This window comes from Spermophilus citellus (genome assembly GCF_964194105.1).
Source record: "Spermophilus citellus genome assembly, chromosome: 6".
Lineage (NCBI taxonomy): Eukaryota > Metazoa > Chordata > Mammalia > Rodentia > Sciuridae > Spermophilus > Spermophilus citellus.
Genome location: NC_138187.1, coordinates 34405287 through 34424486, shown reverse-complemented (window position 1 = coordinate 34424486; position 19200 = coordinate 34405287). Strand labels below are relative to the sequence as shown.

General features: G+C 53.8%; 1 protein-coding gene across 1 annotated transcript; it reads right to left on the bottom strand.

The window, feature by feature from the left end:
- Positions 1–3149: 3149 nt before the first annotated feature.
- On the bottom strand, positions 3150–18788 carry LOC308651221 (general transcription factor II-I repeat domain-containing protein 2B-like; the record flags this gene model as incomplete). Its single annotated transcript, XM_081298173.1, has 13 exons — positions 18551–18788; positions 17637–17820; positions 17452–17480; positions 15477–15531; positions 15131–15174; positions 11635–11712; positions 11057–11113; positions 10493–10555; positions 8898–8975; positions 7952–8035; positions 7032–7215; positions 6723–6751; positions 3150–4753 (listed from the first exon to the last, which is right to left on the bottom strand). The coding sequence occupies exons 2-13, from the start codon at positions 17795–17797 to the stop codon at positions 3150–3152; spliced, it is 2466 nt and encodes an 821-aa protein (XP_081154299.1). The 5' UTR covers positions 17798–17820; positions 18551–18788.
- Positions 18789–19200: the final 412 nt, after the last annotated feature.

The window sequence follows — 19200 nt, the reverse complement described above, 5'->3', positions numbered from 1 at the left end:
GAGAGTACCTCCCCACTGCAGTGCCTACCTGAGTCAGCTCTGGCCTGGGCATAACCTGTGTGGGCTCTGAGCTGGCGTGGCTGAGTGACTCTGGGTGAGCCACCACCCATCTCTGGGCTGTTTTCATCACAGTAGCCAGGGCTGGGGGATGAGCTCATCCTGCCTGTCCTGTGGGGTTTACTGTACTGGTCCAAAGGGGTACACATCCCTTTGTGACTTAGGGTCTTTTCCTGGCTGGTCCACCAGTTTTTCTTCCTCTAGCAGCACAGCTGTTTGTGTCACGTGTGACAAAGGCACAGATGACCAAGTCATTCCTCTTGCTTTGAAGACTTTCACTGGATTCCTCTCCAGGCTTCTCCTAAGGAATGTCAATAGTATTTTTTCTGGTTCTGAGGAAAACAGACTCTCTGGAGCCAGGGGGCCTCCCAGAGCCTGTGTTTTCAGAGCCCTGGGCCACCTGGGCTCAAGGCTGTGGTCACAACACACATCTGAGCCTGGCCCTGGGCTGGGGGCTCGTTTTGAGGCAGCATTTCTCCAGTTAACACCCCAGCTCGCACCCCAGGAGTCTTCCTGTGAATCTCTCCCCAGCAAGAAGGGTTAGGCTTCACCTGGGTCTTCTGTGCTGTGCAGAGTTTTGCTTTCACTCCCAAATCCAGTATTGGGGGTGGAGAGGAAGCCCTACCAGGAACCTGCAGGAACAGCTGGATAGACCTATGGGGAGAAGCAGGAAAGCTGACCCGCAAGCCCGCACCTGCATCCTATAAGGGCCCGCTCCAGTCGGGCCTGCACTGTCTGTCAGCCAACGATTTCCTCAAAGCTGAATGCAGTGCTGGGCTCATTTTAGCATCTCTAGTTCTGAGAACAACCTGGCAGGTGGGTATTTTATAGATGAGGGAACTGAAGCTAGGAAATGCAGGCGAGTCAGGCCTTGTGGTGGGCACTGGGCTAGGGAAGCTGGGGGAGGTACACATAGCTGGGGGAGGTGGCCTGGCCCTCATGGCCCTCTGAAGACCCCTAGTCCTAGGGCCTGTGTTGGAGGCGTGACTAGCTCTTTTCTCTGCCCATCCCCGGATGGGAGGGCAGGGCTTTGAAACAGGCCACACAGGTCATCCTGGGAACTGACAGACTATCAAATCCAGGCCCCAGGTCCTAGGCTGGGCCCCCTCTCCATCTCCCTGACCCCGTCACTCCAAAGCTCCCATTTGGAGACACCCATCACCATAGCTACTGAAAACCACTCTCCTTCGGTTGCTTCCTATGTCTTGGTTTAGTCACATGCGTGACAGACACTGCTGGTCAACAGCCACTGTATCCCAAACCAGGCTCATCCCAACTCACTCCAGGGTAAAGAGGGAATCTGGGGCTTGGGTAGCCCCTTGACTGGGTTAACACAAGACACTTAAGCTGAGCCTGCCATTCCCGCTCTGTCCTCTGATGGGCTCACCACCAGGGAGCCACACAGAAGACAGAGGAGGAGCTCAGAGGCTGCAGGACAGACACTCGCTGGGTCTCCATGTCTGGCTCAGTGGCTGCGTGGAAATGAAGAACATAGACTCCGGCCTCACTGGGACTTAGACTTGAATCCTGATGACTCCCTCAGGGCTATGTGACCTTGGCAAGCCGTTCAACCACTCTTTGCCTCTTGCCTGTCTATAAAATGAGGGTTGGTTGATCTTTCCCTGCCTCGGGCCCCCACCCATGATCCAGTGTTAACATCTGCTCAGCTGCACAGGAGCTGGGCCTCCCACTGGCCCCCAGTAGGGACCAGTCCTTCCTGCATTCCTTCCCCAGGAAGTCAGCCTCTGGGCCTGCACACCCAGCCACACCCTGTGTCAGTTGTGGAAGAGGAGTGGGACCATTTTCCCCTGAGGACAGGCACTGGGTTCCATTGCGAGCAGGTGCAGTGTGGGGCGTGGTCTCTCCTTCCAGCTCCTGCCTTGTCTCTGTCAAAGCCCGATCTGCACAGCTTCCCCAGGCGGCCATCAGGCTGGGGGCCCCCCTTACTCAAGTGCCTTCCTCCGGATCAGGAGAGTTCTGAGTTTGGGGTCGATAATTCCAGTGATTAATAGACTCTGGACACAGATGCACGCCTACCTACCTACCTACCTGACTTCGAAGGTCAATGCCAGGAGGAAAGTGCTGTAAAGGAAAGGTGGTCACCCGGTTAACAGATGGACCCGGAGGATCGTGGAGAGCTGGATAAAATGCTACCCCAATGTTCAGCCTACTGACCTCGGTCTCCCAATTATGGTTATATAAGTGGACACTGTTATTTTTAGAAAATGTTCCCTGAAGTATTTAGGGATAAATGATGTATGTAACCTTTTCTCAAATGGCTTAGTTAAAAATGCGTGTTTGTGCAGGCACAGTCACTCCTCCTGCTGACAGGCACCGATTTTAGATGAGTGGGGGGGGACCCTGGGCTGAGAGGCTCACTGTGGGCTGCCGCTAATGTGGGTGCAAGAGTGTTCTTCATGCTATTTTTATTTTTGAAACTTTTCCATAAATCTGAAATTATTCAAAATAAAGTCCTTTTTTTCTTTTCTCTCTCTCTTTTTTTTTTTTTTTAAAAAAAAAACAACCTCCAAAGCTCAGCTTATTTTGCCTTGGCTATCGGTGTTACTGGTTTGGACAGTTTCCATTTTAAGCTTGACCTTTCTTGCTTCACAGAGGCAGCCTGCACAGGAGGGCTATACTCTGTAATTAGGTCACCAGCCGTCCTCCTGATGCCTGGGAATGTGTCAGGCCTCGTGGGACACCATGCAAACAGGCAGGATGACCAGCGGGTGTGCAAGTAGCCTCAGCAGGTAACCCATTCCTCTACCTGTTGACTCTCTGAGGCTTGAAGATGCCCACCACAGTGCCTGGGGGGAAGGGCAGGTCAGGCTCATGGGTGAAGCAGGCCAGGCCAGTGGAGTCACTGAGCAGAAATTCAGTAAAACTTGGTTGACTTTTACTCAACTACAGGGAAGCATAAAATGCCGTACAAACAGGTATGATGCTGCAAATTACACTTCCATTTCAAAGTGGAAAAGAAAAAAACCTGGAATAATCAAAATGCTTAATAGTTCACATCCTTGTCTTCCAGTCCAGGGCCAGGGACATCCTAAGCTTCCTGCCGTGGGGCCTGGCCAGCAGCTGTCCCTTAGTCAAGAAGCCACGTGGAGCACGGGGTCCCACTGCGAGCCCTTCAGCTGGGAGCAGTGCTTGATCTTGCTCAGCTTCATGATGGAGAAGAGCTGCTCACAGACATAGGTGCTGCCAAACATGGAGAGGACCCTGGCGCAGTGGCTGCGGTACCTGGGGTAGCTGCTCCAGAGGTGCCTGTAGAACTCGGGGACGCCCACCTCGTCGTACTTGGCCTTCAGCGCCGAGTTGCACTGCAGGTCGATCACCTCCAGCTGCAGCTCCTCGCGCACGCTCTCAATCCCGGTGGAGAACGGGGCGCTGAAGAGCCTCAGCTCGCTCTCATAGCGCTCGAAGTCGGACAGTCGTTTCTGGAATTCCGCCTTCAGCTCCGCGATCCTGGGGACGTAGTTGAGGCCGTCGCCTTGGTGTCTGGCCACCGACTTCAGCGTGGGGAAGTGGGCCAGGTTGTTCCTGGCCAGGTGCGTCTCCCAGAGGCACAGCTTGGCCAGGAAGGCGCGCAGTAGATCGTACATCTGCGTGACGACTTGCGAATGGCCCTGGAGGGAGACGTTCAGGGTGTTCAGGTGCATGGTCACGTCCACCAGGAAGGCCAGGTCCCGGATCCAGTCTTTGGAGCTCAGCTGGGGCACCGGCTTCCCTCGGGAGGACATAAAGGAGTCGATTTCCTCCAGAGACTCAAAGAACCTCTTGAGCACCAGCCCGCGGCTGAGCCACTTAATGCCGGTGTGGTAGAGGAGGCTGCCGTACTGGCTGTCCAGCTCGTAGAGCAGCGTGGTGAACTCGCCGTGGTTCAGCCCCCGGGAGCAGACCCAGTTCACCGAGTCCACCACCACGTCCATGACGTGGTCCATTTTTAGCTTCTGGGCACAGACGGACTCCGGGTGGATGATACAGCGGATTGATTTCAGATCCGAGCCCTTGCACAGCGTGGCCACCTTGGATTTCAGTTTGGTGACGAGGCCGCTGTTGGCATCAACCATGGCGGGGGTGCCTGTGGAGGCCACGCTCACTAGTTTCGACCAGTCGATGTTGAACTTCTTGAGACTCTTCTCCACGCGCGAGAAGACCTCATTGGCGGACTTGGTGCCCGTCATGGGCACCGTATCCAGGAGCTCCTCGGACACGTCGAAGCCCGCGTCCACGCCGCGGATGAAGATGGCCAGCTGGGTGGTGTTGTTGATGTCCGTGATCTCGTTGATGGCCAGGGAGTAGGCCACGAACGAGCGCAGCTTCTCACGCAGCTTCTCCCACAAGCTGCCGGCCATGTCCTCAGCAGGCTGCTCGGTCGCACTGTCGAGGCGCCCTGCGCTGGGCAGCACCTGCTTCTGCTCAGCGGCGCCGGCCTCGGGGGAGCCCAGGAGGTATCTTCGCAGCCCCCTCTTGAGCTCGCGGAGCTTTTGGTCACGCATGTGCTCCGTGTACTGGTCGTAGTGCTTGCTGTGGTTGGTCTGGTAGTGTCGCCGCAGGTTGTACTCCTTGGACACCGACATGCTCTGCTTACAGATAAGGCACGTGGGGATGCTCTGCTCCTCCACAAAGAAGTAGGCGCGCTCCCACTTCTCCTGGAACACACGGCCCTCCTGGTCGATCTTCCGCTTTCCCACTTCCCGGGAGACAGGGGGTGGAGGGAAGAAAACTAGGTCACCCTTTGATTTCATGGTACCACGGGGATCAAAGCACGATGGTGAACCGAGGGACACAGGGGCTGGGGCAGGAATGGCCCCTGCAGAGGGGACGTGCACACTGTTGCCCAGTGGACATCGCCTGCTGTGGCCAGAGGGTCACGTCTCAAGAAAACCTGGGAAAGGATTTTTGCGAGACTTTCTTTGTGTGTGGCGTTAAGGATGAAATACGGTTCCACCCGCGCTGCACCATGACCTATAACTTCCATTTTAAAAGGTAGATGTGGCTGGGGCTGGGGCAGGGGCTGGGGCAGGGCTGCAGCGGGGCAGGGGCTGGGGTGAGACTGGGCCGGGGCTGGGGCAGGGTCAGGGTCAGGGGCTGGGCTGGGGAGGGCTCGCCTGGCATGTGAGACACTGGGCTGGATCCTCAGCACCGCGTGAAAATAAACAAATGAAATAAAGGCAGGCTGCCCATGAGTAAATACAAAACAAAACATAAAAAGGCATATGGGCCAAAAAACGGGAGCTGGGGCGGAGCTGTGGTAGAGGGCAGGCTTAGCACGTTTGAGACCCTGGGTTCACTCCCCGGCACCACACACAAAATCTTTGTTCAGAGCATAGCTGTGTTTGCTACATCTGCTTCAAACAGGATGAACTGGAGTGTTATGTCTACATTTTAACCTTTTTGTAGTGCTGGAGATTGAACCAGGGATGATTTACCATTGAGCTGCGTCCCAGTTCTTTTTATTTTGAGACAGGGTCCTGCTAAGTTGCGAAGGGATCTTGCTAAGTTGCTAAGGCTGACCTCAAATTTGCAATCCTCCTGCTCACCCTCCCAAATTGCTGGGATCACAGGTGTGCCCCGCGACAAGTGGCCCATTTTTTTTTTTTTTAAATACAAGGTTTTGCTAAATTGCTAAGGCTGACCTTGATCTTATGATCCTCCTGCTACAGCCTCCCAAGTAGCTGGGATTAGGGGCACGTGCCACTGTGCCTTCTCGTTTGCATTTCAACATATGCTTTCTCATTTGAACCCCAAGAGAACTTTGAAGTAAGGAGCAGTGAGTGCAGAAGGCCAATTACCAGACGGCCCCAGACCTGCAGGGCTCATGCACGTACACCTGTTCCCTGTGTCGGTGTTGAGATCTAGGAGCCTGGCCCTGGGCAGGTCAGCAAGGTGCTTCCAGAGGGCACAAGGGAAGGGTTCACTGACAGAAGCCCAGCAAGTTACAGGACAGAAATCAAGTGTTGGTGGCTTGGGGCTGGGGACGGAGAGGGGAAATGACTGAAAGTGGGAGGGACGCATGTGCTGGGGGATGGGGGGACGTTCTGATGTTGGGTGTGGAGATGCACCCAAAGTGGTGGAGCCTGGCCTCTGAATGCTCCCGTGGGAGAGCAGCAGCAGCTCAGCTGTCAACGTGAGGGATGAAGGAATTCCCTTAATACAAGTGGATTTTGGGGTGGTGCTGGGGTCTGAAGCCAGGGCCTTGCACAGCCTGGGAAGGTGCTTGACCACTGAGTCCACCTGATGAAGTGTAAATGGTTCCTCAGTAAAGTGAGGACATCTTTTGGCTGCCAGATGAGTTTAAGGAATAGGAACATTTAAACACATGGCCTAGTTTTCAAATTTTAAATCAGGAGGCTCCCTAGTGACCGGAGAGCTCGGGAATATCACTACACCTCCTACTTGATCACTCTATAGGACACTGACTTCCTTTCCAGGGCTGCAGGGGACATTAAAAGTATTTAGCAAGTAGGACTGGAGTCTGTGTGCCACGCCCTGTGCTGCAAACACATAAAAAAATTTAAGCACTAGCGTCTAGAAGCTTGTGCCAGGAAAAGTGAAGTACGATCCGAGGCTCTAGCCTCTAAAAGCAAAGGCCCTGCGTGAGTCTCTGCCACCCAGCCAGGGTACCCCGGCGCGGCATGTCCCCTCATGCAGACACTCACCATTGCTGAGCTCGAGGCCTGGAAGCGGTCTGGAGAGAGAGAGAGAGAGAGAGAGAGAGAGAGAGAGTTAGTGAAAGCCATGGAGCTCGCAGTCCCCCATTAGAGCGCAGCCCGAGCAGAGGGCGGGAAGCTGAGGTGGGCTGCAGGCCAGGGCAGCGAGGCTGGCACGAGCTCACACCTCAAAGAGCAGGTGGCAAGATGCCAGCCTGGCCTGGAATCCCAGCAGCCCCCGGGCCACCCTCGGACAGAGCTCCCTGGGCTGCCCCTTGGGTTCCGCACAGTCCCTGCCACGCTGGAGACTTCGCTCACCTAATGACTGTGAATTTGATGAAGTCTGCAGCCTCCAAGATCCTTCTCATGGAGGTGATCTCTAGGTAACCGGGGGCTTTGAACACCACACCCGGGGGCATGCCGTCAATCACCACGCAGCCCGGGTTGAAGGTGATTTTCCTGTAGGGAACTTTCACAGGGAAGTCCACGCCAATCGCTTCACCTGGGATGCGATGAGCAACATAAAAAGCTGAGCCTCACCTACTCTTCCCAAACCATGTTTACTCTCTTTTTTTTTGGGTGGGGGGTACTGGGGATTGAATGTGGAGGCACTCCATCACCAAGCTGCATCCCCAGTACTTTTTTTTAAAAAAATATTTATTTATTTATTTATTTTTAGATGTAGATGGACACCACACAATGCCTTTATTTTTATGTGCTGCTGAGAATCGAACCCGGGTCCTACCCATGCTAGGCGAGCGCTCAACCGCTGAGCCACAATCCCAGCCCTAGAACTTTTTATTTACTTTTTTAGACAAGGTCTAAATTGCTGAGGCTGGCCTCCAACTTGCAATCCTCCCACCGCAGCCTCTCCTGTTGCTGGGATTACAGGCATATGCCAAGGTGCTTGGCACCATCCTTTATCTTTAATGTCAGGATTTAAAACTCATCCTCCTTGAATGAGACCCTGGGTGACTAGCTATTGCTACTTTATTCTCCAGCGGTACATGGAAAAGCTCTTTGGTTACAAATACATACTGACAGGCTGGGATGTGGCTGGATGCACAGTGTGCACAGGTCCCTGTTCCCAATCCCCAGCACACAAAAAAGACACCATCAACAACCAAAGAGAATACTGACTGATTCCGATCACAGCTTTTTCACAGATCAATTTCTTATAAGACATTCTTTTAAAGAGAAGCATTTCAAGCATATAAATAGTCGATACAAAAACTTACCAAATTTTCGGCTAAAGAGGTCATTGACTTGTTCTCGTAGCTGTTTAGTCTTTTCAATGTTTGATAATTTTTCTTTCTCGTTATCTAAAAATAATTAAGTACATAAATAAGCCAGGGTTATTAGTGTATTTTCCCCCAAGAAAGCTGCTGAGAAAATGCCCATTAGCACTTCACCTGATTTATTGATCAGTTTACTTTCATAAATAATCAGGCATTTTGGAAATTTGTAAATAAAGTCATTTTAGACAATAGAGAATTTTCCAGACTATAATCCTGTATAAATACACTCCATACTACTTTTAGGGAACATTTTCAATATCACACAAGACAAGGATGTGAACTCTAACACTCTTCAATAATTAGAAATCTTAATTAGTAGAAATTGTAGCCAAAGCAATACAACAAGAAAAAGGAATAAGAGATAGTAGGACTAGAAGGAACTATTTCTCAATATGTTAACATTTTATTCTATTTGATTTTGAATAACTAAAGCAATCAAATGGTTTAAATTGTATGCTATTTTAAAACAGCATATAGAAATCCCTACCTCAGCTCTCAGTTTCTTACCCTAGAGGAACTATCTTATTAGATTCTTTGCTATCTTTCCAGATACATCTTACAACACATTTAGAACAAAAGATGATTTAATGATGGGCAGTAAATAAATTACACCTCTGTGGCCAATTCCAATTCAATGACAGCTGGTACTTGAAGTTCCTACCCTACCCTGGCGAAACTATAGTCCCAGTAATCATGATAATAGGAGTGCACTTGGTGTGTGGTGACCTGCACTATTTTATATTCCTGAATTGTTGTTCCTTAGAGGTCAGGGTGAACTAATAAACAAAAATCAACAGCTCCAAAAGACCAACCTGTGTCATAAAACAGTGAAGACAGAATGGAAGGTACAGTACAAATTATGATAAAGTGAGATCAATGTCCTTACCTGGAATTGCCACCTGTACAATCTTAAGATCTTCAACACCAGCTGCAGAATTTGTAATACTGAATGAATTTGTGTTTCCTTAAAAAAGAAATCATAAAAAATAATGCCATTTTGACTCTTTTTTAATATACTTTTTTAAAGTTATAGATGGATGGACACAATAGCCTTATTTTATTTATTTATTTGATGTGGTGCTGAAGATTGAACCCAGTGCCTCAAGGCAGCAGGTGCCCCATCACTGAGCCACAACTCCAGCCCAACAAGGATTCCCTGAGCTGACCGCTCACCTGCCTTAGAGGCTAGTTTACAACTCATCGGGCTCCACAGACCATGAGTCACCAGCATGATCCTTGTCAGACAGAGGACAAGAGCCCACGTACAGATGGACTTCCCAGTGCTCCAACCCTCCACAGACGTATGCTCAATAGGGGCTAAGTTATTCAGCAAATAACTCATGGCTAATTCTTATTTTAAAAAAACCAAAAACCAAAAAACCAAAAACCGCAAGCACCTCCTGTCTGTCTAGCACGTGCTGAGGCCTGTGCTTGCTGTACATCTGCAATGCCCCTGAGGGCCAAAGCCTAGCACACAGCCGCCTTGGAGAATGTTTCCACGGGCCTCCACTTAAGTTAGTGCTGGGAGCTGTGATGCAGCTCAGTGGTCAGCACTTGCTTAGCAAGCGCAAAGCCCTGGGTTCCGCCCCCATCGAGTGTAAAGAAATGAAAAATAATGAATAAATACGTAAGTGTGGGACTTGGACCTTGACATTCAATTTTGTTCCTTCCGTTCTTAAAAGTACATTGAGGAAAACACCCATGTGTCCACCAAAAGGTGTGGGGGCCAACTGTGATGTATCCGCCTTAAAAAGGAAAGAAGCTAAAAAAATAAAATAAAAAGGTAGGGGAGGGAAAAAGTTTGACACATGGTACCACGTGGATGAACCCCAAGGACAGACATTAGTGACAGCAGACAGACATGGGAAATCTAGGACAGCGCGGTTCAGAGCGAGGGAACCCAAGCTGGAGGCCAGGAGGGGCTGGCCAGGGGAACGGGCAGCTGCTTCATGGCATGTCTTGGGGTGATGGAGAGGTTCCCCTTCTTCCTTTTGAGGTGTTGGGGTGAAACCCAGGGCGTTGAGCATGGTGAGGGCAGCGGATCTCAAGGCACCGGTGAGTAGGAAGCTCGTGGGTCACGTGGACACCTTGCAGTGCCTGAGACTAGGCCCCTGATGCTCTGGGTCACCAGCCGACCGACTCAGGCCCGGTGACACCAAGTGCCAATGCGCTAGCAGCACAGTCCCCCAGTGGAAACCGCAGGGGTCCCAGTGGCTGGGATAGGAAGCAGCCCCCATGCTCTGGAGGAATCTGACCCCGAGACACTCGGCCCAACCCCCGCCCTCTCGCCTGCACCTGGCCCCCAGCTGTCCTCCCTGCCCAGGGCTGGTGCCACTGTGCGTAGCCTGGCTGTGTTGCCCACAGTACCCGGGGGCTCCGGGTGGGCGGCCTGGACACGCCCCGTCTCGGTGTCCTCCAGTCTTCCCTGGAAGCCCTTTGGGAAGAATGAAGACCACGTGTGGCCATGACGAGGCTTCTCACCTTCGACCTTCACGTGGCCTTTGGGGTCCTCGTTTGTGTCTGCACAGACCAGTTGGGCAGACTCTGGAAAGGAAAATGTCTAAAATGACCTTCACTATTTAGTGACCTCCAGGTGTCCCCATGGTCCCAGCTCCCTGAGCAACATGGGGCTGATCCCGGCATCTAGAGTGTCTTTTCCATGCATCGTCCACACGGGGAGATGGAACTGTCCAGGGGACAGTATAGGATCCCCTCCTAAGGGCTCATCTTATAAAGGGACTGTCCCCCCAGTCCTCCTGAGCAGAAGACGGATAAAATCCTTACCTGGCTAGACATTAGACACTAGATCCCCAAACTCAGGCTCTTCTAGCAGGACTGGCCTAAAATTATACTAATTCTTACTAAAGACAGAAAGGCTAGCACTCAACACAAATGCCATGGACTTGGCACTGTACTGTAGGTATGTAGTACGTCACCTCTGGGGGAAATGCATGAAGGGACCTGGGACCTCTCTGGGGAAGGAAGAGGGGGAGGGAGGAGGGGAGAGAGGACTTTAAAAAAAAGAAAATGCTTCATTTTTCTAACCTTCCATTGGTAATTCCGTTTCCATTTCTTCATTGCTTGTGGAAGAACAGTCTCCTTCTGAAAGGAAAAAGAAAACTATGACCAAGGGAGAGATGCGAATTTAAAAAGAAGCCATCGGCCAGGTGGGGTGGTGCACGCTGGTGATCCCAGAGGCTCGGGAGGCTGAGGCAGGAGGATCACAAGTTCAAGGCCAGCCTCAGCAACTTAGTGAGACTTGTCTCCAAATTAAAAAAATAAAAAGAGATGGGGACGTGACTCAGTGGTAAAGTGTCCTGGGGTTCAATCCAAAAAACAAAAAACAAAAAAAAAAAAAGAGAGAGAGAGAGAGAGAGAGAGGATTGAGTGGTGAAGTGGGAAGTATTTTGGAACACAGAGAATATTTCACAATGAACTCAAGCGAAATGCCCTGAGGCACCTCCACACTATACACTTAGGGGAAATCAGGCCCATCTTTGAAGTCAGGCTATTCACCCGCGTGGCCGCATGCTGGGTCCTAGGTCAGCAAACACGGGCCTCACTCCTCTGCCTGCCTTCAGAGGGGGCGATTACGATTCACCACCTCACACAGAGGTCAGTACCTGGCACGTGGTGCTGGCAGTAGCAGGGGTCCTCTGACTCCTTCTTGACGGACACAGCTTCTGTCTTCAGGGAAATCCCTGTGAGTGCAAGGAGACCTAAGGTTAGGTGGGGGTCAAGGCCACCGGGTAACTCCACACTGTGGGGGACTCGCTGGAGGGCACTTGTCTACGCACACAGCATCATTTGTTGAGCCTTCAGTTTTGAAGGCTCCTGGTGCTGAGTAACTTTGTGTTTTTCTCGTGTTAATCTGTCTTCTGTTACTGAAGCTTCCACCATGAACCTAGTGACGGGAAGGTGTTTCTTCCCTTGCTGGCATTTTAGCCTGAATGGTTTTCATTTCAAACATGCACAGTATTTGTAATAAACTTTTTAAAATATATTTTTTAGATGTTGATGGACCTTTATTTTACTCATTTATTTACCCAGGGCCTCACACGTGCTAGGCAAGTGCTCTGCCACTGAGCCACGACCCAGGCCCCAGTAGTAAACTTTTTAAAGTTCCAAGTTATCAGACACTTTTATTAGACAATTCGAATAAAAGCAATCAATAAACCTGTGTGTTCTAGCTCTGCTGCCAAGAAAAATTCCTTTCTAATTGACCCAGAGCACTGAAACCCGCTTGACAGTGAGTGTCTGAGATGCTGATAGGAACAAGCTCATTCAGCCAAGAGAGGAAGGGAAGGGAGGAGGGCAGGAGGGAGGGGAATGCAAAACTGTAGCTGCCAAAGCCTTTGCACAAATATCCCAGAGGGAAAGACTGAGGCCTGATCTCGGATCCACTCTCGCTGCACCGTGGAACCCTCAGTGGAAAGTCACATGATACTGACAGGGAACGGAATTTGCTCAGTCGAACCACATCTCCAAGGAGAGGCCTCGACCAAGGAGGCCCACGTCCAGGCAGGTGGGGAGGAGGAGGCAGCAGAGCTGGGGCCAGGGTCCCTCAGGGCCTGGGGAGACGCCGACTGTGGGGAGCAGGGTCTGAGACTGGGGTCTCGGATGACGTCGTGCCTGTGGCATGCTTGGTGCCCAGGAAAGTCTCTGTGCAAGGGTGCAGGGTGCGGAGCTGCTGTGGCCATGGCCTGCAGGAGGAGGCTCTGGCTGGAGTCTCATCAGCGGGACCTTGATCTCAGGCGCAGCTCCTGGGAACGGAGGGACTTCCTGCTCGTCAACCACAGTGCTTCACCAGCTCCCTGCTCCTGAACCTGCCTGCGTGGCAGTAACTCCAACAATGGGCTTCCTTGAGAGGCGCACAAGCTCCGGACATTGCACACTGCGACTGTCCACGCAGATGGGACAAGCCGCCCACTGTTGCTAGCTCTGTAGCTTTCGTGACGCCAGACAGTCAGTCTTCCAGCTGATGGTGAGACACACGACGGCTGGTGTCACCCTGAGGCTGTCTTCTCCAGCAGCGCAGCGCTCAGCTCCGCCTGAGCCCAGCTATCATCTGCGCCTAAGAGTCTCATTTCCTCGTCCCCCTTCTCCCCTCGCTAGAATCTGCTAGTGGCCACGTTGTTCGCCGCAGCCAACAGGCCCCACTCCCACTGCGGGTCCTCCTGGATCTCAGAGGAGCCTGTCCCACTCTGAGGTTGGAACTGGCCAAGTGCTGCCCAGCCGCTGTACTCGCCTGTGTCCCTCCATGTCCCTCCGCTGACCTCACCCAGAGCCCCTGTTGCACTTGGGTCTCCAATGTCCTCCAAAGCCCAGTGTCAAAGGCTTGGCCTGAGAGGAGCCACTGGAGATGGAGGCCCTGGAGCCACCTGGGAGGCCTTTGGATGCCTGCAGTGCCCCAGGAGGCCGTGGGCTGGGCTCTGTCCTCCTCCAGTTCCCTGCTTCCTGGCCACAAGACGAGCCACATCTCCCCACCACACTCCACGCTGGGCCGCCTCGCCACAGGCCCAAGAAATGGGGCCAAGGGATCATGAACCCAAATCCTCAGAACTGTGTACCCCATAAGTCTCTTCTCAGGAACTGATGATCTCAGGCCTTTGTCATGACAAAGGCTCTCACAGCCACCAACGGGACCCACGCCTGTTTCCAGACCCAGGTAAAGAGGGAGCTCAGCCCAGGCTACGTGTGGACAGGACACGAGGGCTCCCTCATGGAGAAAGGACACTTGGTGATGACAGACGGGGAGCCTGGCCAGGGATGCTGGCCACTGTGTCCCTCTCAGGGACACATCAGTCCTCTGGGGGAGGCTGGAGGGCTGACTTCTCATTTAGAACCACTGAGGCCTCCATTCTCCTGTTTTCTCCTCCTCCCCCTCCTTTATTTATTTTTTTATTTTGCGGGGAGCACAAGGGTTTGAACCCAGGGCACTGGACCACTGAGCCACACCCTAGGCCTTTTTACATTTTATTTAGAGACAGGGTCTCACTGAGTTGCTTGGGATTTCACTAAATTGCCGAGGCTGGCTTTGAACTCGTGATCCTCCTGCCTCGGCCTCCCGAGCCCCTGGGATGACAGGCATGCGTCAGCAGGCCTGGCCCTTTTTGAGATTTTGGTCTAAGTTTTCTGACTCCCATGTTTAAGGCGTTCCGTGCTTTCCCACCCTTGGACTGAACACTGGGTTCTTAACAAGTCTCCCTTCTGTCTTTAACATGTTCCTGTAACTCGTGCTGACTGTCTTTTCCTGAGGAGCTGGGGGCATCTCCTTGTCCATCAGAGGGGCTTGGCCACTATACACACAGGCACTAGAACGTTCCGTGCTCCTACGTCACAGAACACTTGGAGATGCCAGGCCTGCGAGGCAGACAAGATGCTTCCAGAAATGGATGCTGCTCCCCGGTCGGTCAGGCTGGGGTTCCCAGCGCCCGCTCAGGGCTCCACTCACTCCCCACTCAGGCTTCATTTAAGTAGAAACAAAATAAAACTCTGTCCCCAGACACACCTACTCAAGGACACCTGAGTGGCTGCATCCACTGACCTTGAAGGCGCTCTTCCAGATATTTGGGTCAAATATGATCACAGGTTAAACATCCAACTCTGAAAAGCTCCAGAATCCAGAGGATTTTGAGCGCTGACATGAGCTCCCTGGTGGCAGATTCCACACGCAACCCCACGTGATGGCAACACTCGAAACACAGGCGTGCCGAAGACACCACGTAAAACCACCTCGGCTACGCGCAAAGATGTTCCTAAAACGGAAGCGCCTTTCCTGTTTCACCTCCGCTCCTGTCCCCAAGATGTCTCTTCTCTGTCTCAGCTTGCGTGCGTGTACACACACACACACAGACACAGACACACACACAAACACAGACACAAACACACACACACACACAGACACACAAACACACACACAGACATACACACATATTCTAAAATCCCACAAAATCTAAAGTCGGAAACATCTGTGGTCCCAGCATGTCCAGTAAGAGACACTCCACCTGGATCCTTCAAACAGGGCCTCGGTCAAGGCTGATGAGTGTCCAGCCCCCTCCTCTTTTTAAAGTAAAACCAAAGAGAGTCCAGTGGTCACACCTGATTCTGAAGACCTACCAGAATCGTCCATGGGTTCGGTTTTCACGCTGATGGCACCACAGCTGAAAGGAGAAGGGGTCTGGTCAAGACAGGCCACGTGAGGACTGGCCACAGGCTCCTGGGCCCGGAGAGCCCCAACGCCCTGGATCCCCAGCCCCCAGGTCCGACCGACCCTGAATGCTGAACTGCCTTAACACAAACGTGCTGGTAACCCGCTGCTGAGTCAGAGGTGCCCGTTACCTAGCCTGGATGAAACCACTCAGAATAAAACTAGCGACACAGCCCTTCGTATTGAACTGGAAATGTTATGACTTCTAAAAAGTTACCACTTTGTGGCTGGATATGGATGCCATTTGTCCCTTACCTTTCCTTTGGTGACAGTACTGCTCTCTCAGAGTCTGCTACCGTCCCATGGGCACCTGTGCAAGAATAAAAAGACGTGCTGGTCCCTCTCAGCCCTGGAACTGTGACCAGGGTTCAGAGCTCTGTCACCTGGGCTGGGTGGGGCTCAGTGGTGGGCGCTTGCCTCGCATGTGTAGGGCACTGGGTTCGATCCTTAGCACCACATAAAGTAAAATAAAGGCATGTGTCCACAATAACTGAAAAATAAATATTTAAAAAAAAGAGGGCTGGGGATGTGGCTCAAGCGGTAGCACGCTCGCCTGGCGTGCGTGCGGCCCGGGTTCGATCCTCAGCACCACATACAAACAAAGATGTTGTGTCCACCGAAAACTAAAAAATAAATATTAAAATTCTCTCTCTCTAAAAAAAAAAAAAAAGGCTGGGCTGAGTGAAGAGCACTTGCCTAGTAAGTGTGAGGCCCTGGGTTCGATCCTCAGCACCACAAAAAGAAAATAAAACAAAATAAAGGTCTGTGTACATCTACAACTAAAAAAAATTAAAAAAATATATTGTGTCCTAAAAATATTAAAAAACCCCAAAAAACAAAAAAAACAAAAAACAGTCCTATCAATGAAAGCAAATGCAGGAGAACAGAACACTCCTGGCTCAAGTCATCGTGGGAGGGCCGCGGGGAAGGAGGCCCCCTCGGGTCAGACCCTGTGTCCAGGACCACGGACTTGAGCAGAGGCTCTGGGGCGAGAGGGACAGATGGGCTGGCCTCACCCTCCGCCACTGGGTGCTCGGACAAGGCCCTGAACTTCCCCTTTGCCTCCTGGGGAAAATGGTGGTTATGGAGGCTGATCACATTCAGCCCTCGAGGCCACGGGCTCCAGACCCATCACTGTGGATTTGGCACCAGACAGGCCCAGACTTGGGTCGTCACAGCAGAGCCACCACCTGCACTGCTCAGGGTGGCCGTGAGCACCAGGGGGTTCTCTGCAGACACTGCCTGGGGAAGAGCTGAGCTTCTGCAGGGCTTCTCTGGCAGAGGGTCCTGGCACCGTCCCTCACGGACCCCAGGGCACACTATGTACGTGAAGGGACTTACAGTGCCCAGCCACTAAGCTCTGGTATTGTCCTGCAATGAAGATCCGAGCTGCCCGGGAGGCTGGTCACCTGGTCACCTGCCACCCTATTCTAGCACGAGTTAGCAGAACGCACGATGGCCCCGACATGCTGTCCGTGGCTCAGGGGAGGCGAGCCAACCTGGCTGGCCTGTCCTGTCTTGGTGGAGGCTGTGTGGCGCCCTTTTCAGTCCTGGTCCTTCGTGACAGCCCCAGGTCAAGGGCTTCGACTACGCCCCGGAAGGACAGCGTGAGGAACTGGGAGGTGGCCAAGTGCGGCCTGGAGCTGCTCGGGCACATGGTCCCCTCCTCAGCCTGAGGCCGAGGAGCCGTGCGGGGCCTGGTGCCAGTGGGTGCTGGGCACCCACACAGTTTTCTGGCTGGTCTGTGGGTGGCTTCCCTCGAGAACCGACCTGTGCAGCCCTGGCTTATCGCAGGGGCCAGGGCCAGGGCCAGCTCCTCTCCAGCCCCTCCCGGGCCCGGGCCCCCTGCAGCCGTCCTGACAGCACAGAGGCCGTCCCTGGCTCAGCTAGGTGGTCGCACTCCTCTGGACCACAGCAGCACACCTAGGTCCCCTCTGGAAGCCAGCAGTGCCAGCATCCCAATATGGGGGTGCCTGCGCCACACGCTTCTGTGGACAGGGAAGAGGTGGCCTTACTGCCCTCTGGGGAGGCAAGCAGGGGCCTGGGGGCAGGGTCACAGCTCTCCTGGCTGCACATGTCCTTCCCTAAGCTCAAGTCCCTACAGACGGTGCCCTGACCCTGCTCGCCGAGGAGGAAGCACAAGATGTGCCCAGGTGCGAGTTTTAAGGAGAAGCAGAAGGTGCTCGGCCGGTCAGTGCAGCCAAGCCGAGGGACAGTAGCTGTCACTTACCCAGCTGGCTCTCGGGACCTAGGAAAGGTCTGCAAGAAAACCAACACCGGTTACCCGTCCGCAGCACACCAGCACGTCGCACCGCGGACGGTCCCCTCGTCAGGGCCACAGGACACTCAACAGCCAGTCAGCGAAGCCATCCAGGCAGCTCTAAGCGCACCGCGGGGAGGGCAAGGGCGGGTCACCTGTGTATGACGAACGAGATCCCCGCTCTGTCCTCCAGGATGCGCTTGAGGGTGGCGAGGTCGTAATTCTCGGGGTGCTGAAAGGCGAGCCCCTCTGGGAGGCCCTGCACCTCCACAGCCGCCTGGTCGCGCAGCATCTGCTCATATGGGACGGGCACCATTGCCGTGGTCCCCAGCGCCTTCCCTAGAGGGCAAGCCGTGGACAGCGTGAGGACGCTACCCGCGGCTGGACTTGGTGTAACCAGTGAGCCCAGCTGGTGGCGCTGGCTTTGATCACACATCAAAAGCAGAAAGCCCCTGTCCCTCTCCCTCCCGAGTGCTTTACCCTCAGCCTTCATCTCCGGGAGACGCCCAGCTGGGGTGGTGTCGGACTCCGAAGGGGCAGTGAGCCCCCAGGCATGAAGCCCCATTCCTCAGAGAGATGTCACCTGAGACCCCTCATAGAGGGATGTCACCTGGAGGACCCCAAAGTTGAATGTTCAGACCCCTGCAGGGGACAGACATGCTGAGGTCTTTGGAGGAGGAACGAGGCCCTGGGGTGCTGGGGGTCACGGAGGTGAGCTGCGGGGGCGCCTGCCGAGGGTTCTCCCTGTGTGCTGGGGACTGAGCCCAGGGCCTCCTGCAGGCACTGCTGGGCTGTCCTAAGGTCCCTGGGGGGCACGGGAGGTACAGAGACAGCTGAGGGGAGAGGGGCCCTGGACCCAGTCTTGCTGGGGGCTCTGCGAGGGGACCAGGGCAGGAAGCCCGGTCAGCACAGAGGGGCTGGATTGAGACAGATGCTGCCGAAGGACACTCAGCCTGGACCTGATTAGTAAGTGGGTTTAAAATGCCCATAACGCCCTGGGAGCCATGCTGGTGGCTGTCACACCCTGTCCCTTAGTGACCAGAGGGCTCGTGCTCGAGGCGGGCTTTACCGTAACAGAGGCAGAAGTGGTCCCCGACTGCTTTCCTGAGCGTCTCTGCTTCTCCTGGGGACGCCTGTGGCCCGCGGGCAGGGCGGGGGGGCTTTGCCTCACTCGGCTCCTCCACGAGGCCTGCCGCAGACCATGGGCAAGGTCAGCACACGGGGCCACCGGCTCCCTGCTGTGGGCCCCACTGCACCCACCCCACAGTCCCCACTGTGCCCACCCCACAGTCCCCACTGCGCCCACCTACAGTCCCCACTGTGCCCACCTACAGTTCCCACTGCACCTACCCCACAATCCCCACTGCACCTCCCCACTGCATCTCCCCACTGCACCTCCCCACTGCGCCCACCCCACAGTCCCCACTGCACCCACCCCACAGTCCCCACTGCGCCCACCTACAGTCCCCACTGTGCCTACCCCACAATCCCCACTGCACCTCCCCACTGCACCTCCCCACTGCGCCCACCCCACAGTCCCCACTCCACCCACCCTACAGCCCCCACTGCGCCCACCTACAGTCCCCTCTGTGGGTGTTCAAAGAAAGCTGGAAAGGAACAAACAAAACCAGGAAAGAAAGAAAGAAAAGAGCGAGCCGGGTGCAGAAATGCACACCTGCAATCACAGGGACTGGGAGGCTGAGGCAGGAGGATCCCAAG